General features: G+C 41.2%; 1 protein-coding gene across 1 annotated transcript; it reads right to left on the reverse strand.

The window, feature by feature from the left end:
* Window positions 1–2,059: 2,059 nt before the first annotated feature.
* On the reverse strand, window positions 2,060–11,153 carry fam171b (family with sequence similarity 171 member B). Its single transcript, XM_008293552.1, has 8 exons — window positions 10,955–11,153; window positions 8,925–9,158; window positions 5,561–5,653; window positions 5,284–5,442; window positions 4,266–4,436; window positions 4,067–4,183; window positions 3,870–3,993; window positions 2,060–3,356 (listed from the first exon to the last, which is right to left on the reverse strand). The coding sequence occupies exons 1-8, from the start codon at window positions 11,151–11,153 to the stop codon at window positions 2,060–2,062; spliced, it is 2,394 nt and encodes a 797-aa protein (XP_008291774.1).
* Window positions 11,154–17,055: the final 5,902 nt, after the last annotated feature.

A 17,055-nucleotide genomic window follows, 5' to 3' on the forward strand; every position in this document is an offset into this window, starting at 1 on the left:
CACACAAAGAAACATTCATTTTCATGCATTCTTAAAACCTTGAATATCAGGTGTGAACTTCAAAATGGCAGCTTAGCTTTACAATGTACATCAATGCTTTACTCCAAAATCCATCAGAGTCCAGGGTTGGATTTGGAAAGTTGCAGCTAAATTGTTTAACTCACATTCAGATTAGTTGTCAACAAAACCCAGAGCCTCTTTTTTTTCTTTTCTTTTCTTTTTTTTTTTTTAAGTAAAGCGAGACCGTGTGATCACAACAAGATGTGAACACTGCAAATCGGGAAAGCTTCTTTGTTATTTAATTTACAGCAGGCATTTGTGGTGAGGATAAGTGCACTACACATAGTACCTGTATCTGTGTCCATCCTGCAAACTCACCAGATTTTTACTAATTATAGACAAATACTGTGCCTTTATGTAATCTATTTCATGAATACAGGCAGTAAGGAGTAGAGCCCGACCGATATAGGGTTGCGATTATGGCCTGTCCCAGATATATCGGTATCGCCGGATTTGTAGTCCGATATGCAACGACATGAAAACGTTCTTTTACGGAACACAATGCAGAAAAAGATGCTTAGGGTAATTTCGAAATCTTCATAGTTTGTCCAGAAGAGCAGCTCCAACTCTGTTTAAAATGCTCTGCAGCACATGTAGCTGAGCTGACAGTGGTGCGGAGCCAAGCGGTGTCCTCATTGTAAGTCGCCAACTACTTTATTAACTTCAAGCAATGCATTACACAATCAATGACCCCATCGTTTGTCCTAACTCTGCAACATAACTCTACTAAATATAAACAATATCAGCCAATATCTCAGAATTTAGTCCACCTAAAATTGCTGTCGGCGCCAAAAGTCCAGTATCGGTCGGGCTCTAGCAAGAAGGCACCCTCTATAATGCCAGCACTGGGGACTGTGGGACATCGTGTTCACACGGACATTTGCTGTGAAGAATCTCGCTGGTGATCTTCAGATTCGGGAGAACGAGTGAACATATGGTGTCTAACAACAGCTACATGATGCTTTTACGCGACACAGATCCTGCTTTATTTCTTAAATTAGCTTATGCATTCTTTGGCAAAGTTGTACAATCACATAACTCAACAACAACAACAATGCCTGTGTGAACACAAGTAGTTAGAACTAATTGGGTTGTTCCATCTTGAATCATCAAAGGCCTTCTGCTCGACCATTGCTGATGTGCGTGAAACTTTTTCTTTATCATAAATTATGGATATTTAAAATGGTATCTGTGAAATTTCAATTAGATGTACCAAGCAGTTTCCAAAGCACTTTACTCGCACATTGAAATATGAGGCTGTTTGAACAACAGTATCATGGGAACTATTAAAGATAAAAGCCGATAGAAGGCCGTTATGTTATGATTCTGATATGCTGGACAAGTAGGTCAAATAATGTCTGATTCTGGGTGAGTTGAAATCTGAAAAAAATTTGAAGCCGTCATTAAAAGTCCCATATTTAAGCACAAATTAACTAAAAAATGTGATAATGCAAAATTCAGCAAGTGATGTTTCTGAACCATTTGTATCTGCATGTCGCAATAATACAGAACAAAATGTCTAAAATACTTTTAAAATAAAATACTTGGTCACATAAATAAACAAAATAGTAGATAGTCTGATCCAAGTAAAATAAAGTTTACTATTAATTTACTTGTCCAATATGGCAGATTCTGAATCAGTGACATGATGAGAAATGACAGGATTTTATTTTGAATAGTTCCTGAGAAATTGTTGTTTAAAGAGCCTCAAATTTTAACACGAGGAAAACCTGCTGAAGTTGGTGGATGGGGTTAAGTCATCTTAAAAAAGATGTTTATCTCAGACAGCATTTGACTCATCAAGCTATAATTTTGGCAATATTGCTACAAATATTGATATTTTACGCTACAACAATTTCAGGCAAATCTGTGACGGTTGAGCAGAAACTGTTCTGAAAATCTGATGATTTGAGACGGAGCGACCGTATTCGGATTACTCAATAAACGGTTAATGAGATGTTTAACTGATAACTGAACTGCTTGTCTCACTGCTTTAACTCTAACTCCTCTTGGTCAGAGGTCGGCCCTCGCGGACGTGCTTGGCGCTCCTCTTTTCCGTCTTCCCCTTCTCCCTCACCTTCCTCAGGCGCCGTGGAGGCGGCGTCCCCCTGGACTCGCTGTCCTCCTGAGCGCTGGACGTATCCATCCCATCCCGTTCTTCGGGAATGTTGGGAATAGCCCCGCTGCTCCCGTCTAAAATGTTCCTCAGGGAGGGGTCTTCTGGCGTGCAGGTGGCCGTGGTGCCGCTCTCGCTGCTGCTCAGGTCCTGCTCTTCGTACCGTCCTCGGCTGTGGTGCTGCAGCGAAGACGCCCTGATCGAAGGCCGGTCACGCTCCGTCTCCCGGATGTTCTGCTGGGGCTCGTTCATGTCCACCCCCGAGTCCAGGCTGGTGTCGTTGCTGCTCGGCGGCCGGTGGCGGCTCTGCAGCTCGATGATGGAGTGGCGAACCTGAGCGGCCGGCTTGCCGTCCAAGGAGACGAACCAGGCCCTTGGGTGAGACTTACCGCGAGTCAGCTCCAGCAAGGTGCGCTCTGAAATCCCCTGCAGCTCGCTGGGCACGCCATGCCCGCTGCTGAAGGCCTCCATACCGGCCGCCTCATTCAGAGTCCCGGGAACAGAGACGGAGGATTCCAGCAGGTTGCTGTAGCGCCCCCACACCCCGGCGTTCGGGCCCTGACCCTGGGGAGGCGTCTCCAGAGGCTGGGGGTCATCCTGGCTGCTCTGCTGGGGGCTGCTGCCACCCTGGGAGTGGTGGTGAGGGACTTTGGGTAGAGTCTGGGTGTAGCTGTCTTTGCTCGCAGGCTCTGAGTGGGCGTCGTACTCGACCCCGTTGCGGGGAAACGTGGCCGACTTGTGCTGCTCCTGAGCACCGAAAAGCTCCGGAGCCTGAATAATGGCCACCGGCTGGTTGTAGATGTGAACCAGCTTATCCTGAAAGAAGCTGTCAGTGTTCATGTTGGCCCGGTTCTGCTCCGACTTCTCCCTGAGCCGAGCCACCTCTTCGCTGTTGATGTAGTGAGGCGGCGGCTGGGAGCCCTTCATCCGATCCGAGGCGATGTTCTCGTAGAGAGGAGCGCCGGTTCGACCCCCCGGATCCTCCACGTAGATGTTGTAGTTGGCTTTGTGCCTCGGCGTGGATGAAGGTTCACACTGGACGCTGCAGGAGGCGAGACTGGTGTCGCCTGATCGGAACAACAAACCCTCCTCCATGTGGGTGGAGGTGGTTTGGTCTTTTTTCACCACCGTGAGTTTGGAAAATCTCGCTCGTCTCCTCCTGGGCTCCCGACGAGAGCTTCTGTACGAAAAACAAAACCTCATGAGGACAGATAGGACTGTTGTAAGGGAAAGACATCTTTAAAGCGACACTGTAAAGCTGCTGCCACTGTGACCACAAAAGGCTTATTGTGTTTGGATTACACTTTTTATTTGTAAGAAAAATAATCAGTTTGCTCCTCTGTAGATAGTCTTGGTTTAACCTGCTGAAACCCAAAACCCGTGAACAGGTTTGAAAGTCATGGTATCTTTGAAAACATGAAGGATTCTATCAGCCAGAAAGTGTACAAAAATTGTGCAATAAACTCTTTAGTCGAACCAGATTCAGTGAAAAACTAAAAATTCTGTGTTTCTCATTGTAACTGAGGCTAAGACAGCTGTGACATGAGACATAAACTCAGAGGGTTGTGCCTGAACTGCATTTGACTTGTTTAGTTCTTGCTTCTCTACTGGGATGCTTTTAAATGTGCTGTATAAATAACAAAGACTTGACTAAACTCAGTCTCAGAGAGGGATATTTTCTGAGATGTCTTACCCGCAGTGACACAGCAGCAAGGAAAGAAGTCCGATCACTACAGCCAGGGTTCCTCCCAGAATCCCAATCAGCAGGTAGGTGTGGTACGATAAGAACTCCAGAGAGCCTCCATGTCCGAGATAATCTGAAAGATAAAACGTGTAAGCCGACAAGTACCAAGCAGCATGTTTCTGTGTTCGAGAAGGCAGATGAGGTACCTCTGGATGAGGGCAGCGGGGCAGCGATCCAGTAGCCCAGATGTGAGGCAGTGTAAGTCCAAACCAGCTCATCACCGGCTGTTTTCACTATTCCCAGACCCTGGTTCTCCCAGGCACCTTCACACAGCACAGACATGACTTTAACCTGCTGTACTTGCTGTCATTTCGTGCTCTGCTCCCCTGTGGTTGTGTTTCGTACCTGTCTTCAGGTTGAAGGTCCAGGCCGGGACAGTGTCCGAGGCCCTCAGGTGTGTGTTGTGTCCCAGCGGCAGGCTGATCTGGATCGGACCTCGGACCTGGAGCTCCTCCCCTCCGGAGTACAGCAGGACGCTGACGGCCGCCACCGCCTTCAGCTCGATGCTCCTGAGCACTGCAAAGGTCAGAAAATTACACTTTAGTAGTTTCAATCTCCCATCAAGACCACTTTTGAACAAACTCTTTACAGTGAGGCATCATGTATCTGCTCCCTCTCCCTAAATATGAATGAACATCTTCTCTTTATTTTGGATTAAACATCTTCCAGGTTCTTTAAAAACTGCTCAGGAGATTCTCTAGATAAAGAGTAAAGTCACTTCAACCTGAACTCTCTCAAGTCCAGTTTCTAGTTGTTTTTTTGCTCCTGTCACATGTGTCCACAGGTGGTACTAGAACTACAAATAAGTGGTTACTGCACATACTTTACAATTATCTGTATCTTTAATTTGCTTCTATACGTGTCTCCTGTTTGTTCCGTCTAAAGGCAGCCTGCAGTTCAGCTGAAAACTCTCTGAATTTTTGTCATCTGACTGTTGAGCCAGTCACGGCTTCATTGTTGGGCTGAAAAGTGCAGAATTCTTTGCTTTTTACAGAATCTGGTTTTAGAAAAACTGCTAATTTGGGGGGAATTTTTAAATGAGACATGTAGAATAAAGTGATTTTCATGTGGCACAGAGCAGCACGTTACATGTAAATAATTCAAGGACTCTCAGAAAGTCAAAAATCAGACAAAACTTTCTGTTGTTACAGTTACTAGCAGACGGATGTTGTACATTTGGTGATTTTAATTGTTTTTATAGATGAACTTACCAAGGCAGATCCAATTTACATTTAATCTACCTTAGTTTTAGCTACAGTTAGGCATCTCGTTGTTTAGCTGTACCCTTTTCCCTCCTCTCTATACCGATGCAGAAATTAACCTCGACCCTGTGTTCTGGATTTACTGTCATCCTCATGTCCACCTGATTTGTTGCTGATGATTCCTTGCGTGCAGTTGGCGCAGTCCTTGGCCAGGTGGCGCTGTGGCACCGTCAGGAACGCCGTCACCGAGGAGATGTTGCTTTTATCAGGGATGGTCAGGAGGTTCTTGGGAAACTTCACTTTGGGTTGGGAGGAGCTGTCTGTGAAAACAAGACGATCAGGGTGAATCTGGACTCTTTTATGTCTATAATTTAACTTTTAGTGTTTCTGCTTGAATGAATTTAATACGTGTTGCATTTGCAACATATGTGAACTCACCAGGTAACTTCCTGGTGATGAGAACCGAGTCTTCGAACAGCCAGATGTTTCCCTGACTGTGAGGAAGCAGCAGCAGCGTCACCGCAGAGAAAACTGGAGGAGAACAAGCAGAAGGTCGCAATCAGACACAAATGCTGCCACTTTAATCCAGTTATAACTACAAATACACAATAATCAAGCTTCTTCACAGAGAAGAGTCACCGTTAATGATGGAAAACATGAAAAGAGTTCATCCAGTTTATGGTTTCAGCCTTTGAAAGGAAGACAAATGGTTTAAAATATTAAAAACAGCATCAGGCAGAGAGAACAAGTGAGGACACGCTGAGGCATTTCAGACTGTGGTGTTGCTGCACTGATTTAAATTTAGTTTACTTGTTTGTTATTTGGGGTTCAAAACAAAGTTCTATGAAATATTTTGGCTAAGTTTTGAGAATTTCTCAAATGTTTCTATTTTTGCCCTCAAAAACGAACCAATGAAGCCATTTCAAGGCAAATTCTGTCTCATATGCTGTTAAATTTCAACATGAAGACAACATGGAAGCAGCTTTGCACCTATAATCACAACATATAAACCCTATGAACACCAGTTTTTGTGCTCTCACGAATGAATCCACATCATCATTCTGTCAAAATAGCCAAAAAATGGCCCTTTGCTTTGTCATACTTACCACAAATGAAATCGCACTGATGCTTGAAGCCTCAGATGTGTTTGAAATGTCGACCAAAGGCTGTATTTTTAGCAGGAAATACTGTCCTTATTTAAACATTTTTGCACTTTCAATTTCCAATAATTAAAAATATGTCCTCTGCTGGAGCCACTCAGTCATTCAGATCTGCCAGAAAACATTCTGTCTCTTTCTTCACCGCATTTCATGAAAGATATTGAACCCTTAAAATGACGTCACACATTAGATGAAGTCATGTTGGCCTCAGAAGGACACAGTTTTCATTATTGGCCCTTGAAAATTGAGAAAAGTGACATGGATGCATCTGTATTTCCTACTAAAAATACAACCTTTGATAAACATTCCACCAACTTTTGAGGATTCTAGCATCAGGAGAATTTGATTTGTTGCAAGTATGGCAGGACAAGGGTCTATATCTATTTATTTATTTTTTAATATTTTGAGTTAAGACCTATCCAAGATGCCTCAAAGGTGTCTAGAAGGACTTGAACAGTCTATACTAGGGGTGTCCAATCCTGGTCCTCGTGAGCTACTGTCCTGCAGGTTTTAGATGTTTCCGTACTGCAACACACCTGACTCAAATTAATGGATCATTAACAGTTGGAGATCCATCAACCTGAGTCAGGTGTGTTGCAGTACGGAAACATCTAAAACCTGCAGGACAGTAGCTCACGAGGACCAGAGTTGGAGATCCCTGCTCTTACATCAGCAGAATTTGAAGTGTGACAAGTATGGCAAGACAAAGTTCCATTTTTTTTTTTAAAAATTTGAATAAAATGTTGATGTGGTCTCGTTGGTAGGAAACAAAAACAGGTGTTCATAGGAGTCAGTGTTGTTATTATATGTTCAATGGTACCAGCTGCTTCCATGATGAAATTTATCAACATCCATCCATCCATCTATTATCTATACACCGCTTAATCCTCACTAGGGTCGCAGGGGGGCTGGAGTCTATCCCAGCCGACTTAGGGCGAAGGCAGGGGACACCCTGCACAGGTCAAATTTAACAACATATGAGGCTTATCTGCTTTAAGATGGCTTCACAAGTTTGTTTTGAGAGTGGAAATAGAAAAAAGTCCCAAGTGTGAAAACATGAAATTCTGTCAAATTATTTTCCAGAACATCAATTTTGGGTGCTGAATGAAAAAACAAGTAAACTCTGGATTAAATCTGAGCTAAGCAGCAGCACATTCCCTCTATTCTCTGTTTGGTAGCTAGTGTGCGGCTCCACCAGCAGATGGCGCTGCTATCCGCCTGCCCCTGCTGGAGTTGTAGTTTTTCTGGCTCAGCAGCACAAAGGGAGGCGCCTCTGACGAAGCGGAGCAGCTCTCGCCTCTGTTTTTCTTCCCCATCCCTGATCTTTCTCCTGCATCACACCTGCTCCCTGTTCCCCTGAAGCTCCGCCTCCTGCTGCCACATTCACAGCAAACAGACAAAAGAGTGGAGCCCCTTCATCCGGCAGCCCCCAACCCCCTCCTCGTCCAGGACAAAGACACCGAGGCAGACGCGTGCCTCCAACGCTGCTGCTGCACAAACAGTCGATGGAATGACCACAGCGTTGGGTTACACGCTGCAAACATAAACTGCTTCATCACGAACAAACCTCAGAGACGAGCTGTTCGCAGACACTTCATTAATCTATAATGACCATAAATAATGCAGATATGAGAGTGTGTGAGCAGACTGTGCTGACATTATTGTAAATAAGTGCCTATAAACGGCATCACAGCCTGCTAAACCCTCCTTTAATTCTGGTGTTTCATCCCTCTGAACTCCAAAACTACACGTCAGGTGACTTGTTTTTGTTATTTGTAGAATAAATCACTGAAAAGACGAGAGCGAGAAGCTGTAAAAGCAGAATAAATCTGCAGGTTTTCACTTCTCTGATGGTGTTTGAACTGATCATAGCTTGAAAACTGACCACATCTAAGCCTCAAATAGTAATATTTAATCGAAATTAAAATGTCTTTGTCTGTTTCCTCACCAAGAATTAGGAGGATTTTTAATGTTGAGTAAATTTCTGCAGCAACAGAAAGAGAACCGATCCGTCCTGCCTAACTTTACTTTGTGTCTCATTTAGAAAATAGATTAGAAATGAACTGTTTAGATTCTGTAAAAATGAACTAAAAATGACCAACAGAAATTACTTAAAGAAAATAAAATAGTGTAAAAACCAAGAACAAAGTAGAACTAGTTGATAAGATCGTCTGTTTGTAATTATAAAACTAAAATACTAAGATCACTGAGAGCATCCAAAAGCCATTTAAACATGTAGAAAAGTTGTTTTTCCCACTATTTGTTGTGCATGTTGAGTCCAGGTTTGTTTCAGTTTTGGTCAAATACATAACCAGAGAAAGTCAACTCTCTGTTCTGATTTATGTTATTTCTACAACTATTCATACTGCAGAGGAAAATGAGCAAACAGTAAGTAAAAAATGCGACAGAGAAAAGAAAAACACCCCAAAACTGCTTAGAATCCAAACTAGCAATAAGTTTTCTGTAGATTTTGTTTTAGTCTGATGAACTTTATGTAAATTTGTTGGCTTTTAATCCTTAATATTTGAACTAATCAGTTCAATTGACACCATAAATACCACGTTAGGGTGGTAACCGCAGTATTTCAGCCTATTTATCTCCTGCTCAGGGTTCAGAACTGGATCTGTTTCTCGCTGACTCACTCGGCCTCTTGGTGGTGCTCCAGGGCAGCGGGTTCGGGACGTAGCCCTCCATGTGGCCCAGCAGGGTCAGACTGAGGCCCGGGCTGTAGGCCACCCAGAGCAGAGCCTCCCCTCTGGGCCCGGTTTGGGCAGAACTCCTCAGGGTGTGGTTCAGGTAGACGTCCACCGAGGCGCCGGGCAGCGGCTGGCGGGTCACCAGGTCTCTGACCAGAACCTTCAGGGCGAACTGGGGCTCTGCAGGGTCAGAAAACAAAACGTTGTCGGAGTTCATTTCTGAGCGGTTCCAGTGTCTCTGCACGTGCTCAGAACGGCCGCGTCCTCGCTAACCTTTCCCTCGCCATGAAAAAGTGATGAGGCAGCGAGAATGAAAAATGCATCAAAACCAAGTGACAGCAGCAGCGAGGAAAAAGCTCCACTGCAGCGTTTCTTCTCATCCAGCAGCATCACAGGAGGCTTTAGGAAACTCTTAAAGACAAAGCTTCTGCCTTTTAAGGAGCCTTCAATTGAGCAATTTGGGGAAAATATCTGATTTTTCTAACAAATTTTGTGATTTGCTGTATAATGTTTTGAAGCTTTAGCTCAATATTCACATTGTAATAGATTTAAAGCGTGTGATGGATCACATGAGATACCGTCAGCTGGTAAAGATATCAACAGCTTCAAATGTCTATTCATGTAATGTTGTTTTTTAAGCAATTTACTGTTATTTTACAGATTGTTTTGTTAAATTAGACAATAACTAGTAAAATCACACAAATTCATAAAAACATTAACCATTAAAAAAAACATGTAAATAATGTTCACATGAAAAATCTGTATTTTTATGATTTTAATGTAATTTTTGCAACATTTAAAAGTAAAATTACAGTATATTATTATATTTACATCAGCTTAAAAAATATCAGTTTTACAGATATTTGCCAATATTTCCACAATTTTTAAAAATTTCTATTTTTACAATTTTTGGACATTATAGGATTTTACCAATTTTATTTATTTATTTTTTGGTCTTTTTTTTTTTTAAACAAATTTTATTTATTTATTTTTTGGTCTTTTTTTTTTTTTAAATAATTTCATTTTACTGTTTTAAAAAAGCAAAATGTTTCAGTCTGTCCACGATTAAACAGAATAATTTGGAAATAGGAAAAACATCCATAATTTTACATTTTATACAGTTTCAGACTGTTTTAGTTTTCATTTTACTTTTTTTTATTACTATAAATATTTTTTTTTAAATTTACATGCATCACATTTTATCAAATTTAAATTAAAATAAAATTTAAATAAAATTATGTAGTAAATACATAATAAAAAAAGTAAATAACAAGAAAAAAAAATGTAAATCCACCTTTTCACCTGTTTTTGTTCAATAATTATAGATATCTCGTAAAATATATTTTTTAAAAATCAACACGTTGACTGTTAAACTGTAAATAATGTCCACATCAAAAATCTGTATTTTAAAAATTGTCTTTTGTTCTGTTACAGTGTTTGAACCTCAGATTACACTGTATTTTTTTTTTTACTGAATCTGTAAACTAATAGTACCTTGTTTGTTTGTTTGTGTACCTTTTTGAAAAGTTCATTTCTACAGTTCACTCAGGAGCATCACAATATGTGACCAAGTTAAAGGAGGTCAAGATGCAAACAGCTGTAGTGACCTGATAGCTGCAGTGTTGTCTATGTGGTCAGAGTTTCCTCCAGGAGGCTGACTGGATCAGAACATGTTGATGAGCAGCTTCAGGACATGAGTCCATCACCTGCTCACAAACCTCCACATCCTCCATCCTGCTCCTGTCACAGCAGCTGGATGCTTTAACGAGCCGCTCATCCAGAGAGCTGCTCTGATTTATTTACTCTTTTATTTCCACTTTGGCTGCTTCTCTGTGCAGCTGCCGTGTTTTCATCTTTACAGTTTAATGAGTGGATCCTAAACAACAGCCAGTGACAGGAATAAAGAAATGAGTCACTTCTGCCTCCTCTGCAGCTCATTTCCATTTTCTCCAACAACAATCCTGCTTTCTCTTTACCTGCGACCAGAGCCGACAGGCCCGGCAGTCCGGTACCGGACGGTTCTCCCACCGCGGCTCTGAGGCCATTGTCCCCGGGCAGGCCGCCGCCCTCCTCCGCGGCTCTCGGCGCCCCATCCAGGCACCGGATCAGAAGCAGCGACGGCAGGAGCAGCAGCAGCGGCGGCGGCGGCGGGCAGCGACGGGCGGCGGCGGGCATGGCGAGAGGAGCAGCAAAGACATAACGGACCGCAGCGAGAAGCGGGTCCGGATCACCGAGGCCTCGTCTCCGTCATGGTTCGTGGTGATGCTGGTGCGGACTGAAGGATGCTGGTGCTGAGGCTGGGCGGAGCGGAGATCGTCGCGTGGAGGGAGGGAGGGAGGAGGCGTCACTGTGTGGAGGAAAGCGAGCACCAAGAGGCTGAGACAAGACCAGAGAGAGGCTGGTGCTGCTGCTGCTGCTGCAAGGACAACGTCTGTTTACTGGTAAATTATACAAATATACATCAGTGACTCTACCAGTGGAGGTTAAATCACTAATTAACTTGGATTACATCACCAACTAACCCAGATTATATCACTAATGAACTCAGATTATATACAGTCGTCCTCAAATGTATTCAGACCCTTCCATTAAAGAAAAGGAAAAATTCACAAAAGTCACTCAAATTAGTAGAAACTGAAAAAAGTAATAATAAATAAAAATTTGCTAAATTGTAATTTAGTGAAATAAGACGTTGCTTTTCAATTGTGGTTGAAAAGAGTAATTCTAAAAAAACAAAACTGACCTGGACTAATCAGAGCACTTTGCTGATGGGCAGTGAAACCAGAATAACTGTCGACAGGTGCAGACGTCTGACTGAGAGTTCCAGAAAACACCTGATTGGCTCAAAGGGTTGTTCAACTAAATGTTAATATAAAGGTCCCATCATGCTTTCTTTCTTTCTTTCTTTCTTTTTTTAATATTTCTGTTGAACCACAATTCAAAAGCAATGTCATGATTTTCATTATTAATTTTTTATTTATTATTACTTTAGTCAATTTCAACTTATTTCAGTGACAAATGTTTTTTTCCTTCACAGTTCAAAATAAAAAATAGAACATAAATGGATGTATTGTCAGTGTTTTCACTGGTAGTTTGAGCCCAAAGGTCAGATTCACACAGTCCTGAGTGTGTTATTTGTATAATAATAATAACAATAATGATATTTCATTAATGGAAATAAGTGTTGAACAAAAAAGTCACTCTTGCTGTGATTTTGGATGTAAGCGTCAGAGTGAGACGTCCCTGTGTGTGTTCCCTATCTCTGGTTCTCCAGGAGCTGCTGTTACATCACCGGGTCTGGTGGCCCTCTGTCGGCCAACGCCTCCATGTAAGTCTCGCTGTTTACTGGTTGTGTTGTTTTCATCACCAGGAAGTGTTTACTGGGAGGCGCATCACCAGTAATAACAACTATAGTAATACATAGAAATTAATACACTTGTTTTTTTTCTTCTTCTTCTGTGAATTCACTCGATATGATCTGGAATTAACAAAAGAGAGTTTAAAAAATATGTGTAAAATGAATTTATTTTTCAGATCTGAATACAGTAAAAAAAAAAAAAAAGTTTAATGTGTAAATTAATACTTGTATTTATTTTGTATTTGTTTTATTGTGATTTTAATAGATATCTGTAATCAAACAAAATAGAAAAAATAGAAAAAATCTGTAAAAAAAATAAAAATAAAAATATCAGAAATATCAAAAATATCTCTATATGCAATAGAATATTTTTTGCAGATTTGAATACATAAAGATAATCTATAAATTCATAGGTAAATGTTGCAAAAAAAAAAAAAAACAACCCAAAAATACTGATTTCTCACACTTTTTTAAAAATTGACTTTACTCATTTATTGCTGTAATTTAACAAAACTGAAAAAGTCCGTAAAATAACAAAAGAAACTACAGTTTAAATCTGTTCACTGTGCAAACAGCGGCTGCATCTGAGGCATAAATAACTGTTTCATTCATCTGTTAGAGAAACAAAATAAACCTGTGACATGCTTATCAAACCAAATGAATGTCTACAAACTTCAGGAATCCGTCCAGTGAAGAAAGTCCGAGTCTGATGTCAGAAGAACCCACAGATGAAGCTCTGTGTCCTGGTGGCGACCGATCTCGAGCAGAGAGCTGAAAGGAACTGAAACGTCCGTCCTGATGGAGGCTCCAGTCTTCAGGGATGAAGGAGGTCATAAGAGGAGAGCTGGTTCCCCTGCTTGAGCTCCTCGTCCATCTCTACAGGCGACACGTGGCTCCTCAGGTGGTGACATTATTCAACAACAATACTATTAATCTAAATTTTTTATTTTATTTAACTTACAGATTTTCTAGTTGTGTTAAATTACAGAAAAACAAAACACTAATGTTGTCCATTAACTTTGGTTTGACAGTTGATATTTAAAGTATTCTATCCTAATTTTATCACAATTTCTTTACTGAAATGATTTTTATCAGATTAAACGCCAGAGTTTCTTTTCCAATCCATTTAGCATCCTCTAAAACTTTTAAATTAACTACAGCTTCATTAGAACTGGACCAAACAGCTCCACTTGTGATTTAAAGTCATTTTTCATTTAGAAATTGTCTGAAATGGATTCAAAATCCTAAATAACCCCACAAAACCACACCAATAATGTTCATACCAGCCAGGGAGTTTCTGAAGTATTATTATCTATATTATGCTAATTAATGTTAATTTAAAATGTTCCAATTAAGTTAATCACTCACCTCAGTATTTATTACAGCATTTGAATATATTAGATTCTGCTAAACTAAATCTGTATTTCTATATTTGTTATTTGTTAGTTACATTAGATGTCATGTAGTTAAAATTCAGCATTCATGCATTGATAAAAGTGGTTTGTCGTCTTATTTAACACACCTTCAGAGTGACATTTACCTGCTGATGTCTCACACTTACCGTCTCCACACTTCATTTCCTGTGTCGGTCTCAGAAAATGACTCCTTGTCCTGTTACATTTTGCCACTAGGTGGAGACTGACACCATTTCACAGCCTTTTCCTGCTGATGGAAGCATCTCGGCTTTCGCTTGCACCAATAAAACACAGTCTTTATTCGTGATTTTAAAGGTAAGAAAAACGAAAACACGCTAAAAATTTCACACAAAAGTAGATAAAGAGAACCAGATTAAACAAATGAGACAAAAATATGACACTTAATTATTTATTAAATGAGAGAAATGATCCAATGTTACATATCTGAGTGGGAAAGAAAGCGTGTTGACCTCCAGGATGAGCTGTTATTAATTTGAAGGTGAAATTAGCGTCTGGTGTTTCCAATCAGAGGGATGACATCCAGGTGTGAGCGGCGCCATGTTTTATAGAAGACAGTTGATGGAAGTGGATCGTGGCGCCAACAGAAAAGACATTTTTCAGGACCTTAGACAAAAATTTAGATGCTTGTCAGGCTGGGGAAAAAGTTGAATATGGAGAAAATTAAACACAGTTGTTCTCTTCAGGAGCGGTTCGACCAACAAGGATCACTCCAGAGTGAGGTGAGCGATAGTCTGCGAGGTCACAAAGAATCTTTTCTGCGAGAAGAAATTCTCTGCTCTCTGAAAGCAACTGTTCCGCTAGTGAAAGATCACAAGTCAGAGGGTTGTTTAGAAATGTTTGTGGATGGATAAGACCAAAATAGAACAACTTTTTGGTTCAAATGAGGCTTTTTTGTTGTTGTTTGTTTTAAATGAAAACACTGCTGAAAATAGTGGCCTCTGTGAAGCACGGCGGTGGCATCATCATGAGTTTCGCCTTATCTGAAACAGAGTAGTGATCAAGATCAATGTGTGTTGAAACCAGCGTCCTCAGTCTCATTTAACCAGCTAGATCGCCATGGTAACTGATGCTAAACAGCTAACCTGTTCAGAAGTCTGAAGATTCTCAGCCTTCCAGGTCATAGGTCGTAGTTTAATCGTAGCAACTGGACTTGCTTGAGTTCCTTGAAGACGTTCCACCTCTCATCCAAGAGGCTTCATCAGTTCTGACTGACTAGTTGGGAGATCCAGATACTTATATCCTAAGGAGCCATTAACACCTGAGTTTCGGATTCAATCGGGGGTTTGTTGCTCCTCCCCCTCGTTATGCGAGTTGATAGTACTCCCCATGCCACAAGGGCGTTCATTAGGATCTTTTGTGACTAGGTGTGGATGCAGTTTCATCTTCCTGGGGAGAGATCTTAAGACTGAATTGTAAACAGGTGAGAGGTGATGCCTCAGACCTCTGTTGAGGGATGGTCTTTCCAGTTTGACATAGATGGCTTCTGTCACCCCTATCTCAAACCATCCGTCCTCCCTGACCAACATCTGTATGTTGTTGTCTTCCAATGAGTGTCCTTTGTCCTTGAGATGCAGGTGGACTGCTGAGTCCTGTCCTGAGGAGGTGGCTCTCCCCAGGAAGATGAAACCACATTCACACCGAGCCACAAAAGACCCTAACGAACCCCATTATGGCAGGGGGAGCACAAACGACTCACATAGCGAGGGGGAGGAGCAACAAACCCCCAATTGAAACCGAAACTCAGGTGTTAATGGCTCCTTAAAGACATCAGTATCTGGATTTTCCAACTCGTCAACCAGAACTGATGAAGCCTCTTGGATGAGAGATGAAACGTCTTCAAGGAACTCAAGCAAGTCCAGTTGCTACGATTAACCTACCAAACTAACCTGTTTAGAGTTTGGGATTTAAAGCGGTTTTAGGACGCAGCTCTCTTTTACCAATTAGTTTCCTAACAATGATTTTAATTTGAGTTTATCTGCAAACCTGATGAGTTACTAACGGCACTCATGTCTCATTTTGTTGAATTTGTTCCTCTTTTACGACTTCTGATGATGTTTAACGTTAGATTTGTGCAGAAAAGTAAGCACCACTATACATTTCTTAATTTTAAAATCACAAAGAGACTGTTTTTGTTGTGCAAAGCGGAACTGAGACGCTCCAATCAGCAGTAATTTGCAGTGGAAATGGTCTCAGTCTCCATCCAGTGCTAAAAGTTCAAACTCTGCAGATTCACACATTTTTACACACCAAGGTATGTTCAGAATAACTCAGTGGAAAAAGACGCGTTTAATTTAACATGTTTTATTAAAATGTTTTACTCATTCAGTCCATCACAGTAACAAAAGTGTTGTGTGAGATGTAGCGCGGTGACGCTTATTTAAAAACGAGTGAGATATTACAAACGAAGGGTGCTACATTAACGCCGTGTGTCACTGTGAAATCGCCCCACCACATTGAATTAACAGGTTGTTTTGTTTTCTTTTTTTGCTCCTCTGAATGCAAAAAGAAGTGCAAACGTTAGTAAACGGAACGTAAAAATACCAGGAAGTTCAGAGGTTTGTACAAAGTGCAACAGGGATTTCATCGCTCAGACAATTTGAAAGTGTTAATATGCACAAAGTTTCGTGACACCATGGTGAGACAGAGCTGTAAACACATTCAGATATTTTCATTTTGGTCAAGATTTACACTTAAAATTGAATATTGCATCAATTAATATATATCTATATATGCACACTTAATAGTTAGCTTTGTACAGGAATACATACTTTATTATCTTACTTGTAAAAATTAGACCAAATATGCCCAAACTGACAGGGACAGATTCAATTTTAGCAGCATCGTCGGCGCTTGTTGCCACAGGGAAAAAAAACAAAACACCTGATTAGTCAAAAGTTATTCAAAATAAATATATAAATAAATGGATAAAAACTGGCAGCCCTCTTTAGCGGGTTAGTGGTTCATTTAACCAACAGCCAGCGGTTTTATTGCACAACAGCGGCGGGGAACGAGCTCCCCCTTGGCACAAACCGAACCCGTCAGGAAAAATTTGGAGCTGACGTGCTTGAAACTCAGAAAACCCGCCTTCCCCGAAGAAACTCTGCATAGAATCTGAGAGTCCAGTTGGTGTGAAGACCCTCAGCTGGGGTCTGGTACAGGTATTCTATGCAGGATCTCAGACGTAAGGTTGTTGTTTTTTTTTTTTTTGGTCAGAACCGTTCTTGGAAAGCCTGACGTGTGGAGAGTTACCCCAGCCAGCGGGGCGACACCGTCCGTCCGTCCG

The sequence above is a fragment of the Stegastes partitus genome, unplaced genomic scaffold (genome assembly GCF_000690725.1).
Source record: "Stegastes partitus isolate 25-593 unplaced genomic scaffold, Stegastes_partitus-1.0.2 Scaffold894, whole genome shotgun sequence".
NCBI lineage: Eukaryota > Metazoa > Chordata > Actinopteri > Pomacentridae > Stegastes > Stegastes partitus.